The 27,448-nt window shown below is 46.2% G+C and overlaps 1 protein-coding gene across 2 annotated transcripts; it reads right to left on the bottom strand.

Moving 5' to 3' along the window:
* Positions 1-1,470: 1,470 nt before the first annotated feature.
* SLC13A3 (solute carrier family 13 member 3) lies at positions 1,471-27,448 on the bottom strand. Of its 2 annotated transcripts, none has more exons than XM_059480929.1 (13): positions 27,337-27,448; positions 18,108-18,373; positions 17,637-17,800; positions 13,080-13,146; positions 12,174-12,359; positions 11,211-11,336; positions 8,709-8,804; positions 6,940-7,044; positions 5,890-5,987; positions 4,555-4,667; positions 4,129-4,290; positions 3,693-3,830; positions 1,471-3,105 (listed from the first exon to the last, which is right to left on the bottom strand). In XM_059480929.1, exons 1-13 carry the CDS (start codon positions 27,445-27,447, stop codon positions 2,920-2,922), a joined length of 1,818 nt encoding a protein of 605 aa, XP_059336912.1. In that variant the 5' UTR covers position 27,448; the 3' UTR covers positions 1,471-2,919. The 2 variants fall into 2 exon arrangements, with proteins under 2 accessions (XP_059336912.1, XP_059336913.1); XM_059480930.1 differs by lacking the exon at positions 27,337-27,448 and adding an exon at positions 21,644-21,734.

The raw sequence follows: 27,448 nt of genomic DNA, 5'->3' as shown, positions 1-27,448 counted from the left end.
TGTTGAATTTCAATGAGTGGCATTTCCTGTTAATTAAAATTCACAAGGAGGCTGCTAATGTGAATGGCTTTTGTGATGGTTGTTGGATTTTTACATTCCTAGAGAAATGGTGCATAGGCAAGCAAAGTTCTATTAAAATAACACAGTCAAAGTTATAGAAGGTTACTACAGCACTTGAAATACTCTTTCCTGGGAATTTTCATATCTCTACACATATCACAGACCCTTCAAGACTAATGGGGTTGACTTGCCATTAAAAGCTGCTTTTGGCAAAACAGTACTAGCAGCAGCAAATGGAATCAGAAATTATTCATGCAGGTCTGTTCACCTTTGAACCCCAGAAATACTAAATCTTAAAATCTCTGCTTAAAAAAAATAATTAAAACTCAAGCATGCCAGCCTAGTCTTACTCTCACGAGGCCTGGGTATAAAAGAACAGAATTAGGTAATGCTGTTGTCCACATGCCTTAAATCAGATCCTCTGGGGAGCCCTGGGAAACACAGGGGCTGCTGACAGAGCTGGCAAACAGGTCTTGGACTAAAGAGGTTTAGGATCCAGGTGCTTCTTACACCTTTCCCAGGTGTGCCAAGGCCTTGTTGTGGACCTTGGGTAAATCACTGGCCTCAGTTTCTCCCATTGGCACAGAGATCACAACCCTGCCCTGGCTGCATTTGTGAAATTCCTCCTGATCCCTGGATAGACAATGGCACAGGCATGCCAGCACACTGAAGGTGATTTTTGGAGACTACTACACAAACTCTGTAGTTTCAGCTCTGCTTTCAAGCCAAAGAAAACCATCCTGGATTCGATCACTGGGGATGCACCAAGTCAGAGCTGAGACCATGAGCAAAACTGACCCCAAAGGTGACCCCAGCACCTGAGAGGGAGCTGGAGTGGATGTTACCCTTTGGAACTGGGTGATCCCAAAGCCCTTGCTGCCTGTCCTGCAGGCAGCTCTGTGCCCGTGGCTGACAGCATCCCCTGCAGCAGCAGCAGCAGCAGCAGCAGGAGTGGCTCAGGGCAGTGGGACCACGGGGCTCCTTCCTGCAGGCACAGCCTGTTCCTGTTCCCTGTTTGTTCCCAGTTTGTTCCCTGTTCCCTGGCCTGGGACAGCAATCCCGTGCTGTTCACAGACAGCTGGCTGAGAAAGCAAACTGCAGGGAGCAACTTTCCCTTCCCATTCAGCCCATCTTTGCTAAGGCCTGATGAGGAGCATCCAAGCAGAACGACAGTGCCCAAACCCAGCACAGCCAAGCAGGGATTTGGGGTGCGCTCAAAGGCTCTTGAGCAGAGCAGCCCTGAGATGCTGGGCCAGGGGTTTTCCCACTGCTCCGGTGTTTAACAGGACCGCACTGCCCTCCTGCTCCTCCTGGGGAGCCACTGCCCAAATCAGGGATGGAGCTGGAGCAGGGAGAGGCTCAGGCTTTGTTTTTCTCCCCTCGAACTACAGGGCAAACAGGACCATGTGATGTGCTAACCAATGTGCTTTATTTTAAGTTTTCCACAATCATTATTAAGGATTTTGTTTCAACATTGAGGATTTTTTTTTTTAAACTTGATTGATCAAAGTTCCACATTCAATTGGTTTTGGCGATTTCAGTTCATCCCCCTCAAGTTCCCATCTGCCACATCACCCCAAGGGGACCCCCACAGGGTAATCCCTGCAGCAGCAGCTGGTGAACATCTCCCTGCCAGCCCTCCTGCCTGGCCCTGGGGGTTATCAGCAGCACAGGAGCAGGGGGATGCACTGGATCCCTACCCCGGGCCAGTTCATCTTGTCAGCTCCACCACTTTACATTGTCAGAGAAACCGGTCCCAGCACAGGTATCCAGTCACTCACCTTCCACAAAACAAGAATCAGATCCTTTATCATTCAATCATCTATTTCAATGACTGATTATTTAAGTTTAATATTTTATATTCTTACAGAAAATAAAATAAAAATAATTGGATAAAATGGTGATTAAAATCACAGTCAATTTGCAATGCTTTCATTGAAAGTACCCAAGCAATCTGATTTAAAAAGACGTTAAGAATCAAAGCCTAGTTTTAAAGAAATGTCAATAATATTCCAATGCAACTTGTCCACTGACCTGTGACTCAGCGGGTCATTTGTGAGTGAGTCAATCTCACAGCCTAAGACTGGCCACAGTTACCACAGTGAGACACCACTGATGTCCAAAGTTATGCCAGGAATTAATTTGGTCCCAAGCCCCCATCCGTGCACTCAGTGCAAAGAACCAGGCAGCAGTTGCTGCCCCAGGTTTTCAAACATTGAACATGTTTGGAAACAAACCGTGGCCTTCCAGTTTCCAAAGCATGGAGCAATGCACCGAGTCCTACCCACACATCTCCTGAGTCATCCCTTCACACACAAACCTGAGGAAATGCTCCTCATCCTCCATGAGAGAATTACTCATGAGATGGCAACAAGACCCCAGTCCTACACCCTGCCACAAGCACCCGGCCACCACCCTCTCCCCGGCCAGATTCTGATACACTCACTCACGTTGGGCTGCACATCAATAATCCAGTTGCCTCCACCCTGCTGCCAGGGCTGCTTTCCAAAACGAGGTAGGGTATCAGAAACTGGAGCAGCAAGGCTCATCAGCTCTCATGGGGGGACAGGCATCTATCTACCCAAAGATGCTCCATGCTTACAGGTTGTCCAGTTAACAACCATCTGTGGCAGAAGGACTCTGGGAGAGTCGGATTTGTACCTGCAAAAGGTGGGGAAAGATCTCCAGAGAAAATAACGAATGGATGTTGTGACACTGACCAGAATTTCTAGAAATAAAATTAAACCAGAAGGTCCCACACAGTGTGAGCGGCCACGTGGCTTTTCCTCCTGTGCAAACTCTGACGATTCCAGTGCCCCAGTCCTAAGTGAGTGAGTCCTTCCCCGGGGGTGGCTTTGTTCATATTTTATTTAGTGCACTTAAAGTGACATTTTCTACAGCTGTCACAAGTGAGGTGGCATTTTCTGCATGGATGTTGGCCCATGCAGGGAAGGTCCCCAGCTGGAAGATGCTCTTGGCCCATGTGTTCATAGCCAGGCTAAGAAGGAGAACTCCCATAAGATTCATGAGCAACCCAGTTCTGGCCTACAAAAGAAATACAAAGACAGCTGTTGAGTTTAGACTGGACATCTACAGCATGTGAAGCACGAAGCTATTTGAATGCAAACATTATAAAAATGGAAGGTTTAATTGCTGTTAATATTAGCAACATTTTAAGCAGGCTTAAAGCCACAAAGGCCATTCTGCAGCTGGTTACCAAGCTTTGATCCATCAAAAACATTAACATCTGTTTAGCCTCAGGAATGTGAGCAGGAACTGGGACTAAGCCTAATTTTACTCATAAGCTTTGTTTCACTGAGCTGGGGAAATTTTCCTGCATCCAGAGACCTATGAAAGTTGAGCTGTTGACACTAGAGAAACAGGACAAGGGGCTGGGGGACGCTGACCACACTCAAGACCACTTTTGTCACCATTTGGAGCCATGGTGGCTCCAAATTTCAACTTCATGCAAGCTCCTTCCATCCTGTGCCTTCAAACACTGTTGAGAACAGTATCAGACTTCTGTCTTCTCATTTTACTACATATTGAGTACTAACAATACAGAAAAATAAACCTTCTTTAAACACACATGCTGATTGTTTTCATCATTTTATGTATCTAAAGGAACTTACCATATCCTTGACCATCAAATGTCCAGAGGAAAAGGCAATTGAGTTGGGAGGTGTTGAGACTGGCAACATGAATGCATAGGAGCATCCAATAGTTCCTGGTATCATTAAATAGAGGGGATTCACTTTCAGACGAATGGCCTGGAAAACCAGAAGGGAACAGAAATCGGACCTTGGGGGTTTGAGCTGCCAAGAGATGAACCAAAGGATGCAAATAGCCAGCTATGTAATAAATAATCACATCTCTCATAACAAAATCTGAAGGATTTTTTTCCTTCAGTGCCCACATTATGCTACAGAACTTGTTGCTCTCAAGGGTTTCAAAGAGCCTGAAGCCCAGGAGCAGGAAAATTCCCCAGTGCCTGTCCCAGCACAGACCCAAGGGGCAGGGCAAGGAGGGGGCAGAGCGGGAGCTGCTCTTGCCATGGGATGACCTTACCAGCTCTGCCAAGACAGGCAGGAAGATGATGATAGTGGCAGTGTTGCTGGCAAACTCTGTGAACAAGGCGATGACAATCGTGATGAGGATGACAGCCACGGGAGGTGGCACACCCTCCAGGGGATGCAGACGGCCTCCTATCCACACAGACAGGCCAGACTCCTGCAGGAGGGAGAGAGAAAACAGGAGTCATCCTCCTGCCTCCCTGCAGGGGAACTGGTCCTCTCCTAGAACTTGTCCTCAGGTGTCTCACAGCAAGGAGTTGTAGCCTCCTTAAATATTTCCTGTGCATTGTTGTCACTTGGAGTTGACAAATATGTCCTTTGAGTGTGATGACTCCATTGTTGCAAGTTTTCCAAAGCCGAATGGGAACACCAAGTGACCCCCTGATAAGCTCCAAGCCTGTTGGGCAGGATGGTGCCTCACCTCACAGCCCTTGGCCATGGCAAAGCCTCCTCCAAGCAGCAGGATGATGTTCCAGGGCACTGTCTCCTGGGCCTTCCTCCAAGTCAGCAAGGGCTGGGTCTCTGTGTTTGGTGCTGGACAAAGAGGAGAGGCCTGTGTCAAACATCCACCCAAAGAGGAGCATCAGTCATGGCCTGACTAAATGATAGCACAAGTCTGACAGCAGTGCTGAAGCTCACTGAGCATGAATTGCTTATCAAATACACACATGGAGTGTCTTGGGTTAGCCAACTAAATGAACATTTAACTTAGTATCAGATATTTTAATAAAATAGCATTCTAGCAATATAGTTTTCTTTGAGGCTTTCTTGATTTAATATTTAATATGGGGTTAATTTTCTCTCTGTGACAGACATAAACATTGCCTTCAACAGATGAGGGTCCACAGAAGGAGGAAATTTTCTGCCATTTGAATTAAAGATGTTATTAATTTTCCATTTTTCATTCAACAGCCAGTGAGTTTAACAGCAGAGAGCTCATCTCCCCTAAAAGCCATTTCTTAATATGTGATAAAGTGAGCTCTGTTGTATGGAAGGAGGCACTAATGGGACTGAAATTTTCTGTTGAAAAAGAGCACATATTTTATCCACAGGAGGCCTGATTAAACATCTTCCTGTGTATGGACAGCACAACAAATGTGCATAACTCAGAGCAGCTGCTACTTTGTTCCCACAGACCCCAGGCGATTCTCCATCATCCACAAAAGGCCTTCATCTACTTCTCCCCATTCAGATCATCTCTTATGAATTAAAATTTGTATTTCATTGCTCCTCAAGAGGAACGACCCAAGACTTCAAAACCTGCTGGAGAGTTTGAGCTTTAGGAATTCAAATTATTCCAGAAACAGAGGAAGAGCATCCATATCTGAGAATGGACAGCTAGCCCTCTCTCTGCCCTCTCAGAGGTCCATGCTCCCTTGAAGGAGCCTTTGGGAAGTCAGACACTAAACCTGTGTTCCACCATCAGATCTGCTGTGTAAATGAACACCATGGGTAAATGAACACCCATTTCAGGTGACTTCATCCCTGAAGTCACCCTAATGACCATGGCATTAACCCTGACATTAACATGAGCAGCTGATGATTCCTGCCATCAGCAGCAGGGCAGTGACTGCTGAGCCTCTGCTGGTACTTCAGATTTTTTTAAAAAAAGCCTTTCTAGGATGAAATGGCCCCTTGAAGCCACCCTGCTCCACCCTGCAGCTCCAAGGGGGGACAGCACTGCTCCTTGCCCCATGCCTGCCCTGTCAGGACACAGGCAGGCATACAGTCCCTACCTGGAGGGTCTCCTACTCACCTTTCAAGTCAAACCACCACCTGAGGGAGGGTTTTTGTGAAGGGAAGAAGAACAGTATAATCACAATGGTGATTCCTGTAACTGCATCTGAGATAAACCTGTCCAAAAGCAGCAGAAACACTCGTAAGAAGCACAAGCCTGTAGAATTACAAAGTTTATGAGAACAGGGATTTACCAAAGAAGATTACAAGTTTCCATCAGGTTTGAACAATGCTTGTTGTTCAGAGTTGTTTTTTAATTCCCTGTCGAGCTAATTTTCTACCATGGGCTGTGAACCCCCCAGAAAAGCTGCCCTACAAAAGGAAAAACCAAGACCTAATCCCCTCCACAGTGATGTTTTGGTTTTCTGATTGCAGAGTTGTAAGGACAAGTTTCCTGAGCCTGTTGCAGGGAGGAAGAGAGCCCAAACCATCTTATTTACATGAGCTCTTTGCAAAATGCTCAAACTGTCAGGTGAAAGGGAGGATCCATCCAGTAAAAATAATAACTGATGAGGGAAAGGTCCATAATTACTTTGTTATATTAAGGAAACATTTATCAAACTAGGATTTTATGTGAAAAAAACCCCATCAAACTATGAAGATCTCTTCTTTTAAGAAATAACAACACCCTCTGTGAGCTCTAGCATCCCCTAACTTCTGCACCTATTCATCTTCACAAGGTATGGTTGTCACAGGGGACACAAACTTGGCAAACAGACAGGATAGCACTCAGAATCAGCTCATGCCATCTCTCTTCAGTCTTCAAACCACTGGTGAAATCAGTGGATTGCCTAAGGAACCCAGTATTTCACTGCAAATATCCTATAAACAGCATTCCCAACATTAAATCCTAGGGATGGCCTCAAGCAGACACATCACAACTTCCCAGCAGCTTCATGCACCTCCTCTAGGAGACAGAAAATGCAAATTTGGCTCTGCTACTTGATTTAATTTATTCCAGGAAATCTGAGCAATAGTGTTAAGCAACACAATCAGAAACTCAGGAATGTCAATGACCTGGAAATGTTACTGCAAAATGGCAGAGTGGAAGGAAAATAAAAAGTCTTACCCTGGTGCAAACAGGCTTGCCCAGCCTGGAATGAATTTGGGGTCCCTGGAGAACAGCATGATTGCAAACATGCAGAAGAAGAAGAAAATTGCCTGTTCTGCAAACCTGAAATGAAAAGAAATGAGGTTAAAATGCTGATGTGCTAAAGGGGCGGATCCAAGCTGGGACAAGTACCCAGCTCCTGCTGCAGCACCTTGGCTGAGAAGTGAGGCTGATTTTCTAAAACCAGCTACAGTGACACATTGGAACAGACTGTAAATCTATTTGCAAATACTGGTGTTTGCCAGCAATAGTGTCTCATTGGCAGACATTAAGGAGAGGCAAGATGGGGATCAGGAATGTCCCAGCAGGGGGATGCAAGGCTGACCCTCTGGGTGTGGAAGGGCCAAGCAGCTCCTCATGGTCACCCCTCTGACCATGTCCCTCCAGGACACCAGCCAGGCATGGTGGCACTGCAGCTCAAGCCACTCAAAAGGATGATTGAGATTCAAATCATACATGAGACTGCAGGAACAAATTCCTCCAAGGTCAAAATCTAAACACTGTCCCTTAGACACATGACAAACAGCAGGGTAAAAGGCAATAGCATTCACTAAGCATCTAGTGGAGTTAAGGTTTAACCAAGGTTTAAGATGATGCCTCAAAATTCTATTTAAAATCTCTCTGAGCACAGGCAAGGGCACACAAGCCCTTGGGAAGAGGCTGCTTGAGCTGATTTTTAGTTATGGGGTTGCTAATCAAATTGGTAGAGCTCAGCTTAATGGACTTTCCCACTCCTAGATCTCAAAGTGGGACTTTGATTCTTTCAGAGACATTTTGCAGGCTGCTTAATAATGTACTGCATGGAACAAATAAACCAATTGCTTTCATTTACAGCGCAGGCACAGAGAGCTGCCTTTGAAGAACCACTCCATGTTCCACACAACAGAAATAATTACAATGTTGATAGCATGACACAAACATCACTGGATATTCACAGCACTGCCCTGAGTATGAAAATATTATTTTACAGATGGGGAAACACAGACCATTTAAGGAAGAACTCTACAGTTTCAACAGCCTTCAGTAGTATTGGCTGCCCAGAATATCAGTGGATGGTTGGACATATGCAGGGTTGGATTTCAGCTTTTCCTGCTTTCCCCTTTTTCTTGGCATTTCTCAGAGTCTAAAACTCATGTTTCTTTCTGCTGGTGCCTTACTCCAAAAATATAATCCCCATCATTGCAGTTTGTACCAGCTTTTACTTTCCTCACTTGACTAGCATAGTTGAGGGAATTATTCAGAAAAATAATTTGTTCCATGGCATGGATCTGATTTCTTTCTGTATACTTTCCCTGAGCTTTAAGATTTCTTTAAGTATACCCACAATCCATATGATTCATATCCATAATTTGATTCAGCAAATGCCTCCTGTGTGCACAAACCCTTGAAATCCAGCTTGTGTTGGTTGGCACCTAACTCACACAGAACTGGGTTTGTTCCTGGAGTAGAAAAATCATAAAGAGTAATTAAACAACCCAGCATGAATTCCCTCTATACCAGGAATGTTGTTCTTCAGAAGATTTGAGTGCAAGCTGCAATTTGCAATTATTCATGCTAGCAAAGGTGAGGGGGCTGGAGCATGCAAAAAGCAAAGTTCAGCAGGTTACAGACTTAGCAGAAATATAGGTATAATTTTCTTCAAAAAGCTCCATTCCCCACTCTTAAAACAGGATATTTCCAAACCCACTTCATTTCTTTCTCATTTCTATCCCAGCTTTACAACTCACTTTGTTGGACCCAGTTTCTGGTAGTCCTCCTTTATCACCTCCTTGGCTCGGGCTTCTGCATCCACTCTTATATTTGACTTTTTTGTTTTCCAGCCCCTGCCAAGAAACGCAATTATATTTTTACATGCATTTTTACAAGCCTCTGACCTAAGTGACACATAGACACATAGGAAATAATACATTTTCTATGCAGGACTCAGTGTCCTTTTCCAGCACCTGCTCTTCAAGGTTCAAAGAGCTGCACGTCTCTGGCAGCTCACTTTGTGTTATCTTCAGATTATGAAGACTAAAATTGAAAATCTCTGCTGACATAATGGTAATATAGCTTTATTTTATATATCCTTTGTCTCTGCATTCATACAAAGGAGTCCCTGCAGAGGTGAGGAAGTTTCCTCTCATTTATATTCTGAACTGTTTCCTCCAGCATGGGCTGTGATTGCCAAATGAAAGTCCCAACATTGCTGGATTTCCTTGTCTTCCTTCCAAGCAAGTTACCTACTTGGACAGAACGACTAGGAATAGGGTGACACAGAAAATTAATCTGTCCCTTCATTTTTCAAGTCACTTGTAATTTCCTGGGTGATCCCAGGATGCTGCTGGGGATCAACAAAAAATGTGAGGAATTTCTAAGTGGCCGGGAATGTTAATGTGCTCCTGGCTAAGCCTCTTAGCCTGGCTGCACGGACTGCTCACAGTTTGCTCCTTTGTAGCATGTGCATACAAATGATATATTCATATCTTGCACTTCATCTCCCATCACATCTCATGACACTGAACCTGGTTTCTAGCACTGTGACGTTGATTAAAACTGCAATCCCAAATTTCTGTGTCAGACACATCTGCCCATCCCCATGGTCCCTTGCCTGTCCTTAATTCATTTATTGTTTCAAAGAGTGGCTGGATGTTCTATAGAGATGAATGGTTGATCATGCAGAAGCTGCTGCATTTCAAGTTCCTGGCTCTTTAATTTCTTGGTTTTTGGGAGGTGGTATTAACAGCAGCCTCATCTCAGCTCCATTCCCCACAGCCCTCCACTCTTAAAACAGGACGTTTCCAAACCCACTTCATTTCTTTCTCATTTCTATCCCAGCTTTACAACTCTTTCTCATTTCTATCCCAGCTTTACAGCTCACTTTGTTGCACCCAGTTTCTGATAGTCCTCCTCTATCACCTCAGCCTTTTAATGCCTTTTGGATCCAAGCAAAGCCCAGGTGTCCCCCTGGGCTGCAGACACCCAGGACCTGCCCACAGAGAACTCCAGGCACCATCCCCAGGCAGTTACAGCCCAAGCAAGGTTCCTGTGGAGCCTTGGCCGTACTTGAGGAGCTTTGCAGTGTCCCCTCCACCACGGGGGAATTCTGGCATCCGTGCTGGCCCAGCTATCCCAATAGAGCTCGGGGGAAGAGCCAAAGCAAACACAGAGCATCACGTCCCTGAGCTCCACAGCAGCCCTGCCTCTCCCTGGCTTTGGCCTCTTCCCTCACCTGAGGCTGGGGATGTGCCATGTGCCATGTGCCATGCCCAGGGACGTGGGAACTCAGCCCTGCACAAGCCCTGGCACACGGTGAGAGCAGCCCAGCCCTCAGGATTGAGCTGGCCAAGCACCACACAGCAGCACCCAGAGCCTCATGAGAAACCCCACCAGCAAGTCAAGGACAAGCCTTTGGCATTTTCTGGATTAAAACTTTCCCATTGATCTTTTTTTCTCCCTATGTCTGAGACAATGTAAATATTTGGACACCTGTTCTTCTTTTTCCCCTCTCCCCACATCTGCATTTTAAAGTCAAAACAACAATTAAAGGCTTTTCTAAATATCACGAATTCTGTATGGTCCCTGGAGGAAGCAGGACTCTGACTTTGTTACCATCACTTGTGAGAGTGTGGAGGGGGAAAAGGCTCCACATGAGCAGCAGAGCAGAGCTGCAATCGCTGTGGGCTGTGCACACTGAGGGGTTGCATGTGTCCAGCAAAGATTTACTGGAAAAACATGTTATTCTCAGTTACAGATTAACACCTTGTTGTAAAATTAAGCCCTGTTGTGAAGTAATCTGTTCTAAACCCAGGTTTTTGCCCCAAGAAGAAATCCTGTTTCTTTCATGGGCAACCAAGATTTTATCACAGTCTTCAAAGCTAAATCTGCTTTTCCTTCTGTCATTAAAAATCTGACATTTACCCTCCATAGGCCAAGGTCAGGCAGTAAAACTACCTTTAAAAATTATGCATTTAACTGAATGAATATAATACATATTCTGTACATATATTTCAGTTGGATAAAGTATATGTAACTATGAGATATCTTTAAAACCTTCCTATTATATATCAGCTTTTTAAAATAGATGACTTGTTATGGGATGGGCCTGCTAGAGTTAGTTGTAAATTCCCCCACTTTCCAGGAGATGATCCTGGGTGATATCAGTAGATTTAGGATGAGAAGCATGATGAAAACACATTATAATGCTAATATAACCAGACTACATAGATGTATAGTGAATATCAACATACCTCAGGTTAATTCCTCCATACAGGATAGAGATCCATAGCCATCCCATGAGAAGAAAAATCAGCATTAAAGGAAATGCAAACATAAACCAAGAACCAAAGTTCACCACATCACATTCTGGAAAATAACTAAGCAAACGGGAAAAATCAAGTTAATGCAAGATGGGAAAGCAACCCTTCCATCCACGGGTAAACAAGCATCTGAAATCAGCAGTGCAATATCCCACAAACCTGCCCCTGTGCATTTAAAAACTATCCCTGTGAGTTATCTGGACATAAGGAAATGTGGGAGTGTTGTGTTGGAGCAACTCACAGGACACCCTGGCACCCCCATCTCACCCAGCCCAGCTGGGCAAGGAAAGTTCTGGAAATCTCCCTCCAGCTGGACAACGCCTTCATGCAAAGATCCTCCTGAACACCCAGGATTAAATCTGCTACAGAAACTGCTGGGCAGTCTGGACATGAACCGGGCAGGGATGCTGCAGTGCCCAGGACAGGCCATATGTACTCAGCAAAAGTAAGAAATACCTGTGGGCACCTGGGCTGGCAAAATCTCTGCTCCTGTGCACACAGGAGGAATATTTTATGACTAAGAAGTGGTGTGTTCATTATTTTTCTTTCTCCCATACAGCAGTAGCTGTAATTGCTCACAAAGCACTACATCAAAACAGTTACCAGGTTAATTATAGGTGTGGAGTCAAGTCCCATTAAATTCAATGGGATTAAAAGCATCAGTGGGGTGAAGCACACATGCTCCAGTCTGGCTGACAGCCTGCCTGCCTAGGCTGGAAACCTGCTCATTAAATCTAAGGCTGGTGCACTCCCTGCTTTCATTTCCCAAAACACTCTGGAAGGGCATGAATTTTCCAAACCAGCACTCAGCACAGAAAGGAATTTCCTGCAGGGATGAAGAACATGTCTGTGTCCTGCAGGACTCACAGGGATCCCCAGGACAGCCTCCCATACCTCTTCAGCTGTCCCAGAAGGATGAGGTTTGGTGCAGTTCCTGTCAGCGTTGCTGTGCCTCCAATGCTGGCTGCATATGGGATTGAGATGAGGAAACCTTTCCATATGTTTGTTTTGTATTCCTCCTCCTTCTTTAAGTCTGAGAGAGCATCACTGGAGAGCTCCTTCTCCTCCGCCAGATCTTTGCTTTAAAACAGTCCAAAAGAGAATCCGGTGAAAGCCCTGGTTTAAATACAGTGCAGCCACTTCAGAGCCTTGACAGAAGGAAAATTCCCAGCTTTTAGAAATCCAAGCTACCAGTGTGGTGCTCAAGGACACCTTAGCAGCTCAGTGCTGCAGAGGGGTCTGCTTGGTGAAGTGCCACTGGGACTGTCAGCCTTGCAGAGGACAGAGCACCCCCAGACCCATCCATAGGAGCTGAGGGTGCCTGTGCCTTGCTCAGCCCTCAGCAGCTTGTAACACTGAGCATAAAGTCCACAGAACTGCCAAAAGGAAAAAGAACTAAAATTTGATAGATTTGAGGGAAGAAACATCTTTTCCTGTGTTCCTGAAAAGATGTTTCCTCCCCATCCTTGTTATCAAAGCAGGACCATCACCAGTGTGTAAATCCTGGGGGGTTTTACATCATTGGCTTCACCCATTTGATGCTCCTGAGAAAACCAAGGCACAAATCTCCAGCAGGAGACACCTCTGGCTGTGATTTCACAGTGGCTGAAAAAATTCTCTGTAATGATTTGGACATGCAGAGGGAGGCTGGACACACAGAGCAGGGTTTTTATCATCAGTGACCGGGGTGTTTGGTATAATCAAAACATTGCAATGATTGAATTTCAAATTCCTAACACTTGGTCTAGCTCAGGGGATAGTTCTTTCTCAAGTCTAATACAAACTTTATAGTTAACTTACTCCTCAGTACTTGCCAGAAACTGCATCTCAGTAGGTACAGTGTAAAGTTTATTCTGCTGTAAAGATGCTGAAAAAGAAAGATGAGGACTTTAAAACAGTTCAAAGCATCTAGAAAATTCTCCTTGAACCAAACAGAGGGCCAGAGGAAACAGCTACCATGTTAGAGGAGGGGCTGTGCAAATGAAGAGTGAGCTTACACCATGGGGATGGGGTCAGGAGCTCACACCTGGCAGGCAGAGGGAGCCCTCCTCCTCCTCCTGCCACTGCTCCAGCCCCACCACAGCACCCAGCTTCTCCTCCAACACCCAGGCACTTGGTCCCTTCACAGCTTCTGCCAAAGGCTGGCCTTTGGGATCTCCTAACACAGCCCAGACTTCGAGGGTATCCCTTACCAAGTCAAGGGTTTGGGGTGGGTTTTCTTGGGGGAGGATTAACTTTAATCATTCTTATGAAGGAACACTGTTGGGCTTTGTTGTATCTGTAAGGCAGGTTCCCCAAGGCACAGCAGGAGCACTGAGCTTCATTCCCATGGGGTGAGAATTTTACACCCTGCAGACATCTAGTGCAGTCACCATAATGCTGTAATTCCTTCTTTAATGACAAGAGTGAGGCACATTTGGGATTAGGTTTTCTACCAGCTCCTCCAAAAGCTGCCCTGACAGCAAGGACCATTCCAAGCCCATCATCCTCTCCACAAATGCCAGGCCCTGCAGGCTGAGCAGCCAGTCCCAGTACTATGGGAGCTGCACACCCCTTGACCACACTAACCCATGGGTGAACTCAGAAATCAAAAAATAGAAATGCAATACAATCATTCTCTGTTACCAGACCTGACATTAAGGCTCGTGGCATTTGAGGCCATGGCTTGGCCTCCTGAGGCTGGGAGATGTGCTACCACACCTCATTTTCCATGTTCCTCACAGGATTGCAGCACTTGTGAGTTTTATCCGCCTTCAGCCCAGGTGGCCCTTCCCCACACCTGCTGGCTCTGCTGCCTTTCCTTGTCCTCTCTGCATGGTTTTGGGTGCAGAGGTTTGTGTGCTGCACTTCCCTGTGCTCTGCAGACAGCTGCATACAGAGCCCAACTCCTGCTACTGCCACCCAAACAATCCCCAAATTTCCCTGCACCCCTTCTTAGTCCCAAACCCCAATCCCCTTCCAATAATATGACCTAGATAGCAAAAGCATGGAGAGAAGGCAGTGGTCAAAGTCTCTGGACTCACTCACATGTGCACCAAGACACCGTGCTCATTCCAGCTCAGTGAACCAAGGATTTCTGCAATGTCATGTTTTACACATGGCTAATTTACTGAATTGGAGGTAATTGGCTTGGACACACACATGCTGAGCTTTCACCCCAACCTTGCCACGATGAAGGGATGTAATTAGAAGGATGAACATTAACCCATGGTTGACTGTTGGTCCCTCAATGGATTTAGCCCAAAGGCTCTTACACTTCTGTCCCACTGAAGCCCAGTCCTGGCTCTGCAAAAACATTTCATTCTACTTCAACATTTAAATTTTTTTTTCCCTGCTAAGCTCAGACTACCAGCCCATCTGAGGAGGACCATCTGTGAGTGATTTTTCAAGGAAGGATTGCAAAGGTAACCATGCAAAGGAAAGCCAGGCATACTGCTGAGATTTTCCTATGAAATTTATAAAAAAAAAGGAATTGAAAGCTAATAAAGGTCCATAAGTTAGAAAAGGCCAAAGATAACAGAGTTTGGACCCAGCTGTGCACACCTCTCACAGAGCTGTATGAGGATTCTGTGGCCAGTTCACCAAAATATCTCATATACCTTAGAGGCAGAAATGCTTTTCCTAGATAATTTTTGCTTTAATTACATTTTTTACTGTTTCTAAAAGGTTGAAAAGACCCAAAAAGGACTATTTACACTGACTGAGAGATAGAGGCAGCAGTGCTGTGGCCACACCCTGCCAGCACTGCCTGGGATTAGGCAATCAAACCAGGCAGCACTGTCCAAAAATGCACATTTGCCAATTACACCTTTAGAGACATAATTTCCAGGTCTGTGACTCAGTTACACCTCAAGCACTGAATGCAGTTCATCTTGAATTTACAGAATATTCTCTATAAAGAAAAAAAGAATGGAGATATTTTCTTGTGATTTTTGCATGAAGATGTTTAAGGTGCTCAGAGAAATGAAATATTGCCAATGAGGGGTTAGTGGGCAGAAGCAGAGAGAGGTCAGGTTCACAGGCACAGCAGCTTCCAAATTGTCACACACCTGTTGCTGGAGATGTCAGCAGAACTGCTGGGCTCACCTCCAAAAGGAAAGTTCTAGAAGCTGAAAAATGTCTGTTGGATTTAAATTTATAACCCTGCTTTGATCCACCAGAACCAGCCGGGACTTCAGCCACCCAACCTCACTGCCTGCTCTCCTGCATCAGAGGCCAAGAGTGTGAAAATGACAGCTAAAACTGAGTGTAATGATTTGTTCAATGACACAAGAATGTAAATATTTGCTGATCTGTAACATGCTGCACACACGGCTGAGCATGGACATAAGTGACCAAAATCTTGAGATTCTCTCATCAGGAAAAAAGTGCCACCAACCGATCAGACATCACTTAATTTCAGGCACCATGTCTGTAAGTAGAGTCCTACACAAAACTGGCTTTCATACAATTGTTGAATTTTTTTGCTGTGAGTCAAATGCTTTGAAATTTTACATATTCTTTATTATATTTTAAATTGTTATTTTTAACCACCCAAATATTTTTTTTTTTGCCTCATGGACTCTACCACGGTGTTATGAAACCAAGTCAATTGGCAAACGGATTTTATCACCTGCCATTGGACAAGTTTTCTTGCACATACAGCTCCTTTCACAAATGAATCTTTTTTGGAGCACAGATCACAATTCAGATATATCATAAACATTCAATAAACTATGAAATGAGTACACCTTTTTCTCTTCTGCACATCTCCACTCCTAAGTGTAACATCAGATTCATCACTTTTGACTGACTTTAGGTTTAGGGCTTCCTTCAAGGAACTCAGCTTTGCTCAACCATTCAGAAAGATTACAGAAAAGGATGAGTCTACCTTGGGACACTAAAGTTCAAATAAAAAGTCTACATAAAAATGTGGATTTTGATGTACAAAATGTACATTTTACAGGTGATTCCTCCTTTGCTTGTATCATAAATAACTTTTGAAAGCCTTTATCTCAAAAAAAACCACACAAAAACCCACAAACATAATCACACCATCACATGCTATTTGGAAAGCATCACTTTATTCATTCTTCTACCTGCATTCCCCTCCTTTGCCTTTTCTGGTTTGTCTTACCACTGCAAGTGTGAGTCAAGGATGTTAATTCTGTGCTTAAAAGTGTCTAGGACAAGGTGAGGAATCTTCCTTTTATGTGTTCCCAAACTCTACTGTACTTACAGCCACAACTACACAGTCAGATTCAGAGGCTGGGGACAAAATGTTCAAAGCAGACTGACAAAACACAGAACAGGAAATTATAGAAAGGAAATCAGTGAGGTTGATTTTAATAGATGCGAATAGTCAAAAATTCATAAAGCAAACATGATAAAGCAACCTGGAGTGCAAATATCTCATAATTGCTAAACATCAGTGATGAATGATTAACTATATCTTTATTAGATGTGCACGTTTGACTTTTCTTCTGGGGACTCCTTTATCTGCCTTAGGACTCAGCAGGAACTAAGAAGCCATTGCTTTTAAATCACAGATGAATTACTAATTAGTGCAAGAAGAAGCAGAAGAAGCAGCAGAAGAAGAAGCTGTGACTGCTGTTCCAGCTATCAGCAATAGCTGCAAAGGGGATGTCAGGATGTCATTTCTGGATTGCTGTTTCTCATCACTGTCTGCCAGAAGCCCAAAGTTCTGGTGAATGGCTTGTGAAGAAAGGGCTGCAGAAAGGCCTTACCTGGCCACATACCCCTGACCTATCCTCAACCTGCTCAGCAACAACACCAAACATTAACACGGAGATGGGAAATATCACAAAGCACTTTATGGACAGATATTTAACCTGCCAGCCTTCCCCTGAGTCTTTGCTTTCTCCTCCAGCTCAGGCTCCAGTTCCATGTGTGATCAAGCAGGAAAACAACAGAACACAGCTGTCCCAAGTGCACAACCAACAGCTCTGCGTGCCACAGGGAGGGACCCCACTCATCACCTGCCCTATCTACAGCCCTCCCTGGCTCCAGCCATCCCCACAGCACCCCTACAAACCCACCACCACTGTGCCACAGAGCTGGACTTTAACCTATGCCAGCAGCAGGTTTATGGAGCAGGTTGGCTGGGCATCACCTCTTTGGTTTTCCAGGCCACTCATAAGCACTGCATGGCATGAGGAAAGGGCAGATAAAAGGGAGTTGTCTGCCAATATTCTTCCACCATGGGAATAAAGTGTGCAGTAAAGTGGGACCAGCCTTAGATTGAGTTGCAAGCTAATGAACATGGTATTTGTGCCAGTGAAGTCAATAAAATGGGGCAGATTTAAGGGCAGCAGGGCAGACCTCAGCTGGCTTATACTACTGCCCTGTCTCAATTACCTTGGTTTTCTTCATTTTCCCTGTTCATATCCTTAGATGTGTCTTTCTCCCCAAAGAGGCTTTTTAAAATTGCATTTGCAATTGGAAGCATCATAGCAGTGGAGGCAGTGTTACTTAACCACATGGACAGGAAAGACGTTGTCAACATCATCCCTAAGATTAGTCTGAAAGAGAAAAAAAAGGAAAAGCTGAATTTCTTCAGTTTGGCAAGTTCTCTGACACATTGGGAGGAAAAGCTCATGTGCAGAGATAACAAAACCAATACCAAAAAGGATTTCTGTGACTCTCCTGAAACTGGATGGAGCACAAGCATGGGGCTGAACCAAATGATGTGCTGCACTGGCCCTGGGGCAAACAGCTGAACAAATGGAGAAAAGGGGGTGTGGACAACCCCCAATATAGCAGCAGCACAGCAGAGCCTCTTCCCAAGCCCCTGCAGCTCACATCCCCCAGGCAGAGCCCCATAGTCACCTGGCTGGCTGGACTCCCACCAGCATGAGCACCCGGAGGGCAATCCTGCGGTGTAAATTCCACTCCTCGATGGCTGAGGCCATGATTAAACCACTGAGGAACAGGAAATTGGTGTCTAAAAAGTATTGTGGGCAAACTTTGTTAGATGGGAGGATCCCCAGGAAGGGAAAGAGGACGATGGGCAGCAGGGCTGTCACAGCCAAGGGCAGGGCCTCGGTGCACCAGTACAGGGCCATCAGCAGGATCACATAGAGGCATCTTCCTTCCTGCAAAAGGAGGAGAGGAAAAGTGAGATGAGACATCTTGTCACTTGGAAACACTTAGAGAAGCAAAATATTCCAGTTACTCTCTTAAGGATACAGTACTTCTCCCAAATAATTTCCATCAAGTACAACATCTTCCCCCCTACATTGTGTAAGGGGCTCAGGACTGATCCGAGACCACAGCAAAACCAAAATCCTCCTTGATTGCCTGATCTTCCCATGTGCTTGCAGGCATCAACCAAGGAATCTTTGGAGACCAGGAACTGCCCCACAGTACTGAATTAGGGCTGGCATTGCTGCTGACATGCTCAGGTGTGTGACCCATTTAATGTTTGTGCTTTCCCTCCAACTTCCGCAGACCGTGCTCTGCACAGCTATGCAAAAACAGCCTTGAGAGATGTATGCCCCCCACATTTGCAATAGGCAGCACTCAGGGAGGTTTCTTTTCTTGGATCAGAGTCTCCTAAGAGATTTATGAGAACCCATTCCATGGGAAGGGATCCCAGTCCCTACGGAAATCAGTAAATCAAGCACCCCGGTGTCACAGCACTTCCTGCAGGCATCACCCTGGCCTTGGCCAAGGCTGGCAGAAACCCACGGCCCCCAGGCCACAGTGTGAATTCACCCATCCACCCAGGAGGCACAAACTAGACCAAAGCCATTTGTCACCACAGCCACAGCCAAAACAATGAGCAAAGGGAGGAAGTCGGGAGAACAGCCCCGAGCCCAGGATGGGAGAGCCCAGGGCAGAGCTGAGCTGGGTCACAGCAGGCCTCAACAGGGACATTGTCAGCAAGCACAGGCAGAGTGCCACAGCACTATAAATAACTGCTGAGCATCACTTGGAAGCCACAGAGCTATTTATTTTATCACTTTTCCAGCTTGTTGTGCAGGTTGAATTGCTACTCAAAGGCACCTCTGTGCCTCTGCTGGGACCTTCCTCCCCTGGACCAAGTCCGGGCCTCTGAGGAGGAGATGATGGCTCTGCTCCCTGTGGGAACTGTGGGAACTCCATTTTGGGGATTATGTGGTCCCAGCCCCATCATTTGAGGGTTCAGCCAGGCACCAGAGCAGGAACAGCACAGCCAACACCTGCCTGTTCACCTACGAACAATTTGCTGCAGGCCTGGGCTGAAGGAGGTCAAAACCAACATGGATTTATGTTCACCACATCTGCAAGTGAGGGTTTGAAAGGTGGACAAAATGACAGATTTCCTGATTTTGTTTTAGCAGCCAGGCTTTGCATTGACAAGGGGTCCTGCTAGCAAGGCCCCAGTGAATGTGGAAGCATAAGCGCAGCAGAACTGAGTGTAACTGATTTTTTTTTTATACATTAATTGTAGCAGTGTCAGCGCCTCATATGAAGTGCCCAAGATCTGGATTTCAAGATCACTTTCAGACCTAATTTTAGATGCCAGTAAAATGACACATGAGAGTGTGTGAAGCAAAACCCTCAGGCTCAGCCCAGCCCTGGCAGCTCTCATGGGCTCCCTGCTCCTCACTTCCCCCAAACCAGAAGGACCAGAGCAGCAAACCTGGCAGTGCTAAACTTTACAAAAATAAAGAATCATGTTTTCAAGTGTTTGCCACTAGATTAGTGATTTAATTCCTGTGCCAACTGATAATTCCTCTTTACTATGGTTCTTTTTATATGCCAAATAAATAGCTTTGCTCTCATTAAGCTCTCTTCCATTTGATTTCCAAAGGCCATATGGATAATTTTTTTTCTCCCACTGGCAAAATATTCTTCAGTTTCCTGCAAGGAAAGTTGCACCAAAGTCAGCTTCAAAATAAAGACACTTTAGCTCTTACTGGAGTAGAGCAACTGAAAATATTTAACAATGATACAAGAGCATATCAGTGAAGGCTTTAATTGACTTTACAAAATAGATGATGTACAATTTAGAAAACTAATTATAAGTAATGGATATTTATTCTCCAGTGTATGGAAAATGTTCTGGAAAACACTGCAATGAGACACAGCATCAATCTAATAACTCCTCTTCACTGCAAAATCAAAAGCCAAGGGGTAAAAATGAAACAGGGCAGAAGGAACTGCTGTGTGAAAGGCTTCCCTGAATTTTTGAAATCTATATGGATCAACAGGAAACCACTTGAAAAAAGCAGTAGCACTGTTTATCCAATTTATTCTACCCTAAAAGAGGACAAAAAGCAGCTATATTGGTTTTTGAGATAGGACCAGCATTGAAGAAAAAAGGAACGAGACCAATCCACAATAACTTCAATTTCAACCAAGCGTTCCCCAGAATGAAAAAAAAAAAAAAAGTCATCAATAAAATTGAATCAAACTCTATATGAAATGGAAAGCTTTTTGATTTCAAGATATTTTGCAAATGTTAATTAATTGATGTCCCCAGTGTTTGGTATGTTTGGTTGGTACACAAGCAATAAATGCTAACAAATGTCAGGAGAATGGTCCTGGACAGGCTGGGCTGAACTCGCTGCTCTGTGTGGCACCATCACCTCCACATGATCTTCATCCTTCCATCTCTTGGCTGCAGCCTTGTCAGGAGTCCTTCTACTTTTTGTATCTCCCTGCACCTTTGTATTTACATTTTTCAACAGAATTCTATCAAAGTTCATGGTGGCACATATGAACTGTAAAATGGATCTTGTGATCAGGTTAATTTTACAGCCATTTAATGATTTCCAGGAAAGCACTTGTGGCTCTGGACTGCAGCAGCTCCTCTTCCTGTTGCTCAAGAGCCTTGGGATCGACCTCTGCCCCTCCAGACACAGATGATGTCTTTGCCACACTCCAGCACTGGGGATTTTCCACCCTGGGGACCTGCTGGGCTGTGGCAGAGGAAGCCAAGGCACGAGGCTGTGTCCTGCAGTCTCAGGGCAGGGCAGATGAGGTGCCCCAGGGAAAGGAGGCTCTGGCAGGGAATGTGGGTCAGGGGAGGCGAGCTGGCTCACCCAGGCACAGCCTGAGAGGGACACCAGGACCTGCAGCTGGACCTTGTTCCCCACCAGAACCAGTGCCCACAGCTACCCCATGAGGTAGATTCAGTGCTCAAAGCAGCCCTGCCTTGGCACGGCCAAATTCTGGGTTTTCTCCATCACCCCCTGAATGCTGCATGGTCATCACAGCCCCATCAGCCACACAGGCTCCCCCCAACCTCTAACCAGGTAAAAGAGGGGCAGACAGGGCTCCTGCAGGACCTTGATAGCAGCACCAAGAGAGATTTTGGCTGAATTGGAGCTTATCAAGCCCTTTAATCCCTCTGCTATCACAAAGAAACATCCTACCTGTGAAATGCAGAACAACCTGGAGCAGAAAACAAGCACTGAGAGCTCTCATGGCACAGCTGTCACTGTGCCACCAGCCCCACTGTGCCGAGGGCCTGTTCTCCAGCAGGATGGAGCTGGGAATCTGATTTCCACTAACCCAGCTCCTGCAAGCATTATGTAATCTGGACTCAGCCCAAGCCCTGTTTACCAGCCTCCCTGCCAGTGCAGTCCTTTTGCTCCTGCTGGCTATTTGCAGAGTGGCTAGAAAGGGGCTAGTAACACAGGCCACAAAGCTGCAAGAGCTTCAGGGAATCCATTTTCCTCTGCTAAAATGACATAAAGCTTAAACACTTTTATTTGAACTTCCTGAGGTATTTTGTAGTTGGCAAAAAAAAAAAAAAAAAAAGTCTGTTTTAAAATGAGACAGCTGAAGCTCAGATAAAGTGGGCAAATTGAGTGTATGTCAAAAAGTCACCAACTCATCAAACAGCAGCCTGGTAGACTCTTCACTTCTCTTGTCAACTTTCACACATCCCATGCACACAAATACCACATTTACCATCTTGGCTGTGGGTAGCCAGTCCTGTGGCTGTGTTGAGGTAATTACATATTATGATCTCCTACCTTTTTTTTTTTATTTTAAATACTTCCCAAGGGAGGCTACACATCAGCCTGGCATGTGGTCAGCATCCCTGGTGATCTCCATCTGTACTGAGGCTTGTAGAGCCACACCCACTTTATTGGTACACAACAAACTCTTCAGACTCTTGAAAAATTATTTTGTGGAAGTTGTCTGAACTTATAGATTTTAAAGTAGCCAGGGTTAGATGTATGAAATTTTAAATTTTCATTTAGTTACTGTCACAGTAAAAAAATTATCAGTCAGTTTCTTATGCTGTAGGATTGCACTATCAGAACTTTGCTCAGTATAGAACAAAAATGCTTCATTGAATATGGCTTTTTCTGCACTGTCCATCTGGCAAAAGATTATAACATTTGTGTTCATCACTCTCAACACCCTGCCCAGGGATTTCTTCCATATCTCTTTTCATAAAACCACAGAAACAATTAGTTTGGAAAAGACCTTGACAATCATTGAGTCAACCATTGCAGACACAGGCAGGAATCAGGCAGACATGTTTTTTATCCAGTTGTGTTTTCCAATTAATATTAACTCCTGTCAATAAAGACTAAAGACTTCCATTTTCCCCAACCCAAGTATTGCTGCTTTCACACCTTCCCAGTGCCAGCTTGCTCTTTGCCAGGCTGACCCTCTCTCTGGGCTGAAGCTCACAGAGGATGTGGTAAAATGGAGTCACTGTACCTTCAGTTATCCCCCTCTTTCCCCACTGAAGTTCTTGCTCTCATCTTTTAACTGACCATTGCTTCTAGTTCTGTGAAACTGGCTTTCCCAAATCACCACAAACACTGCAGAGATGGACTTTGTGTATGAAATGCAAAACCAGGCTACAATCACTTATTTCTCCTGCCAGGCTGCTCTCTGGACTGTTCCCTGCCTGTCCATGCTCCTGCTCTGCTCTCCAGCCAGGATCCAGCTCCTCCAGCATGCAGGACAACCCACTCCCATCCCCTTTGTCTACATTTGCATCCCCCCTCTGCCCACAAAGACACCCTTCATGCTCTCTGCTCTCCAGTGTGAGCAGTGTCACTTTTCTTCTGCAAGATCCTAAAGTCTCCTTGCGCTAACCAGGAGGACCCATCACCATCATCCAAGTTCATTTTAAATTGCTCCATGGCCACTGAGGAAGTCAAGTAAGTTTTCTGAAGGCACTGGGCCCTATTTGCCTGCCCAGAGCTCCTTTTAGCAGATTTGGCTGCCTCAGCTGTTACCAAGCCAAGAGGCTGTAGACATTGAGTTCATTAGAAGCTGTTGGAACAAGCTCTTTGCACAGCTCATTAAAAGTGCCCCCATGCCCCTTCCAGCAGAACAGTTCCTCCAGCCCCTCCTGCCCTGCCCCAGCTCTTTGCAATCATTCACAGCCCTCCGAGCAGGGGAGTCACAGGCACTTCCACTCACGGGACAAATATTCAGCCATTTCAGCAGTGACCAGAACAGGAGGTGACACACAGAGCCCTGAGCAGACAACTGGCTCCACACAGAGCATTTCCTTCTGCTGCCTGATGTGGTGGACACAAAGCACTGTTCCACACACAGCTTGGGCAGCACACCCTGAGGTCTCAGCAAACACACCCACAAAGCAGAAATTTCATTTCTCTATTTAGCAGAAAGGAGGCTGAAGACAAAACCATTTACATCAGCCTCCCTCTACACAACCACCACCTACAGAGGCCATCAATTAAAAACAAGGCAATTAACATAACAGCAGCAGGGACAGCCCTGTCACCATCCCTCTGTGAAGGGACTCACATAAGGATCTGGAGAAAAACCATTGCAGAGTGACAGCTGGCAAGAGCTCTAATCACAGTTTGAAGATATGGATGCTGGAGTCCATCACCAGTGAGCAAGAGCAGATCTGATGGATGATTTGTCTCTTTTGTGTTTCCAGAGGGATGTCACTTAAGTGTAGGGAAAACCCACTGCACCCACATCACAGGGTATCACTCAGAAAGGACACACTAACCCAAGGAGCCACAGCCTGGTGTGTTCTATCAGCTTTAAGGAATGAGGTCTTGGTCTCCAGATCCAAGTAAAGTGCTGCCCTTGAAACCAAAGCTGAAGTGGCTTTTTATGGTAAAATCCTTTGGGTGACTAAAATTGCAGAGCATCTCAGCAGGGAGTAAATGGCGACACGATGTGAGAACAAATTTTTAACATCGACAGAGAGGAAATTACTGCAGAGGTGCCTGTAAGACACCTTCTCACAAGGGAATGCTCATCCTGAGACCAGCAGAGGCTGAGCCTCACTGCTTCTCCTCTCCTACCAGTTCCTCTTGCACCCTGCCAGGCAGCATTCCACCATCCCAGCAGGAGCACAGGGCTCTCTCCAGCTTGTCCAACAGCCCCGTGTTCCAGATACACAGGACTCGGCAGCATCCCGGCTGTTCCAGTGACTGCACATCAGCAGCACTCCTCCTGCCCCAGCCTGCTGTCCCTGCGTGCCCTCCCTGCCTGGGACAGGCTCCCAGTGACTCCAGCACAGCCCAGTCAGTCGAGTTCTCGCTGGCCACCTGCAGCAGCTCTCACGAGCTGCCTGCCCAGGAGAGGCCAGGCTGTCCTGCAGTCCCGTGGCAGGACAGACAGACGCCTGACCAGGCGGTGCAGCGAGGGCACGCAGCCTTTGCCATCACGTGCCAGGACAACTTCCACACTCTGCCACCCCTGATCGCCTGCCTGCTGACCCTGCTCCTGCCCCTTGCTGCTCTCACAGTGTGGTTAAAAGCATAACCTGCTCCTTCCCCTCCCACAGCCCCTCGCGGCTCGGGCTGCGGACAGGGGGTCAGGCGAGCTCCGGACGTCAGAACTTAATCCCCTGTTGATGCAACAGCAAGTTTCTTTTCTTGCTGAACAAGTGAGAGAGTTTAGTGTTGAAACCCTGGATGAATCATTGACCCCTGAACATGAACAGATACAACTGTGTACAGGAGTTAGCAGCTACAGGTTCCCCCCATGCCAACTCTGGGGAGAACTTGGGGAAGCTGCAGTTTGGACTTGCTTGAAATACTCCCTCATGTGAGCATCCGGTTTTTGACAGGCATCAGCCAGTGGCACTGCTACCATCTGTGATGATTTAAAATCCATGGAGAATGAAGAAAAGACCCCCAAGTTGAGCAGCAAGCTCTGCCAGGGTCTCCTTCCATCACCACAGTTGTATCCCTGCTTTGCTGCCTGTTCAGCTGCAAACATTTCCACTTTCTCAACACCGTTTTTTGTTCAGCGTTGATCAGACCACCCTATCCATGAGGTCCTCCATGGACTGCACCCTAGAGTGGGCTACCAGCTCACTCTGGGAGCTAAGTAGGAGTGAGCAGCACCATTACACCACAGAGATATTTTTTAGTTCTCTACACATACAGAAATCCCTTTCCTGAACATCCAAATCCTTGTACAGCCTGTGGGACACTACACACTTCAACAGGCACACAGAGCACCTAGATCAAGGCCCTTTCCACAGCACTGGGTTCATCTGTGATTTCTTCTCACTATTAACCACTGCACAAAACCAGACATGAGCTTGCACTTAGCATACAGTGCATCTCCTCCCTCTCTAATCCTATCTCACAATTTTACCAAGTGCCAAAGTCAAACAAGATGCTATTAAATACACTTGAAGTCATTTGTTCACTTATTGAAAATTAATGCAGAAATGTAACTCTTCAGTTATGAATCTGCAAGGGAATTTAGTACCTGCTGTGCAATGTGTTTTCTGTTCCTTGAGGCAGACATTTAACACAGCTCCATTCATAACTCAGGCAACAATATAAAACAGAGGAAAAAAGTGACATTCAATCCAAAGAAATGTCTCTTTTAATATATGGTGTCATTAAATAAAGCAATGGTCAATCTATATTATTTTTAAATTTAACAGGTGTATTTTGTATCTCAAAGGAGAAGGTTTCATCTGACAAGCACTGAACAGGCAGAACTTAGTGCCAGCTTTGTGTCGTTACAGCTCCTAAACTATTCTATGTTCACTACATACTGATCATTACTTATTTTAGGTCATTCTCAAATGGATCTGAGTCAGAACATGAGGGTGAAATCTGGCTCATGCTGAAGTCAATGGTGCAAAAAAAGTCCACAGGGCAGTGAAGACATCCACAGTGTCTTCACTGCCCTCTGGACTTCCACCCAAGGCTCAGAGGTTCCTGGTGCACAAGAGCCGTGCAAAAAAATCCTCCAGCCCCCAAAGCCTTGCCGCAGATTGCTTTATGTGCAGCTCATCACATGCTAAAGCACAAACCTTCAGAGGAGACCAGTTTCCACCTTTACAAAACACCACTTATCTTACTCGCAAAGCCTTTTCAGATACAGCACCAAAGTCCCCCTGAGTGTCACCCACAGCGGGGCGGGCACTCCGGAGCAGCCCTGCAGCACGAACTGAGCACAGCTCCGCGGGTCCCTGTCCCACCGCCACTCCTATCGCTCAGGGGATGTGCCAGCGATGCCAGGCAGACTCCCAGCACCGAGCACTCAGTTCTACCCCAGCTCTGGGTGATGCTGGTCTTGCCTCAGTTTCCCCAGATGCCATTTGGGCACTACTGATAAAAGCTACAGGGCGCTTGGGTACCAGCAAGAAGCACTGATCATTGCCACTGAGCTTGAGTGGACACGATCCTCCCACCTCCCAATGTCTATATAAGAAATATCAAACAGAATTCACGTTATCTATCCCTTCTTCCCCCTATAAACCCGACATGACCGCAGGACGCCCCATCCATTCGCACTTTAAGTTGCTGGAAAAATGTGAGGAGCTGTGCAGCCCACTCTGCTCCATGGTCAGGCAGCAGGGTGACCCTCTGGAGAGGCGGATTCTGCTGGTGCTGAGGCAAGCGGTGGCACGGAGCCCCCAGGCTGTGTCCCCGATCCTCCCAGGGTGGAACGGCGCTCCTCACACCCGGAGCTCCCGGTGCAGCATCCCCGGCGCGTCGCGCAGTCTGTTTGTGCCGGTGTCCCGCAGTCTGTCTGTGCCCGTGCCCCGCTCCGTGCCCGCACTCTGTCTGTGCCCATGCCCCTCGCCCCGCAGCGGGCTCCCCAACCTGCAGTGCCCATCCGGGTGCCCCGGCGGTACCTTTGGGGGGAGGCTGAGCAGGATGGGCACCAGCGCCAGCGGCGCGCACAGCAGCACCACGAACCTCCGCACGCTCCACGCCTTCTTCACCAGCGCCCCCAGCGCCGCCATC

This window comes from Ammospiza nelsoni, chromosome 12 (assembly GCF_027579445.1).
Source record: "Ammospiza nelsoni isolate bAmmNel1 chromosome 12, bAmmNel1.pri, whole genome shotgun sequence".
NCBI classification, from domain to species: domain Eukaryota; kingdom Metazoa; phylum Chordata; class Aves; order Passeriformes; family Passerellidae; genus Ammospiza; species Ammospiza nelsoni.
Note: the sequence above shows the minus strand (reverse complement) of the source record. Positions and strands in the feature narration are given on the sequence as shown.

What these genes read in the sequence shown, in the direction of transcription:
- SLC13A3 (XM_059480929.1), bottom strand. Translation starts at nt 27,447, where the DNA reads ATGGCGGCGCTGGGGGCGCTGGTGAAGAAGGCGTGGAGCGTGCGGAGG. An exon ending in GTGGGAGTCCAGCCAGCCAG is followed by an intron (nt 17,801 to 18,107) that starts GTGACTATGGGG and finishes TTTCTCTTTCAG; the next exon opens with ACTAATCTTAGGGATGATGT. An exon ending in GTGGTGGTTTGACTTGAAAG is followed by an intron (nt 4,668 to 5,889) that starts GTGAGTAGGAGA and finishes CTCTTTGTCCAG; the next exon opens with CACCAAACACAGAGACCCAG.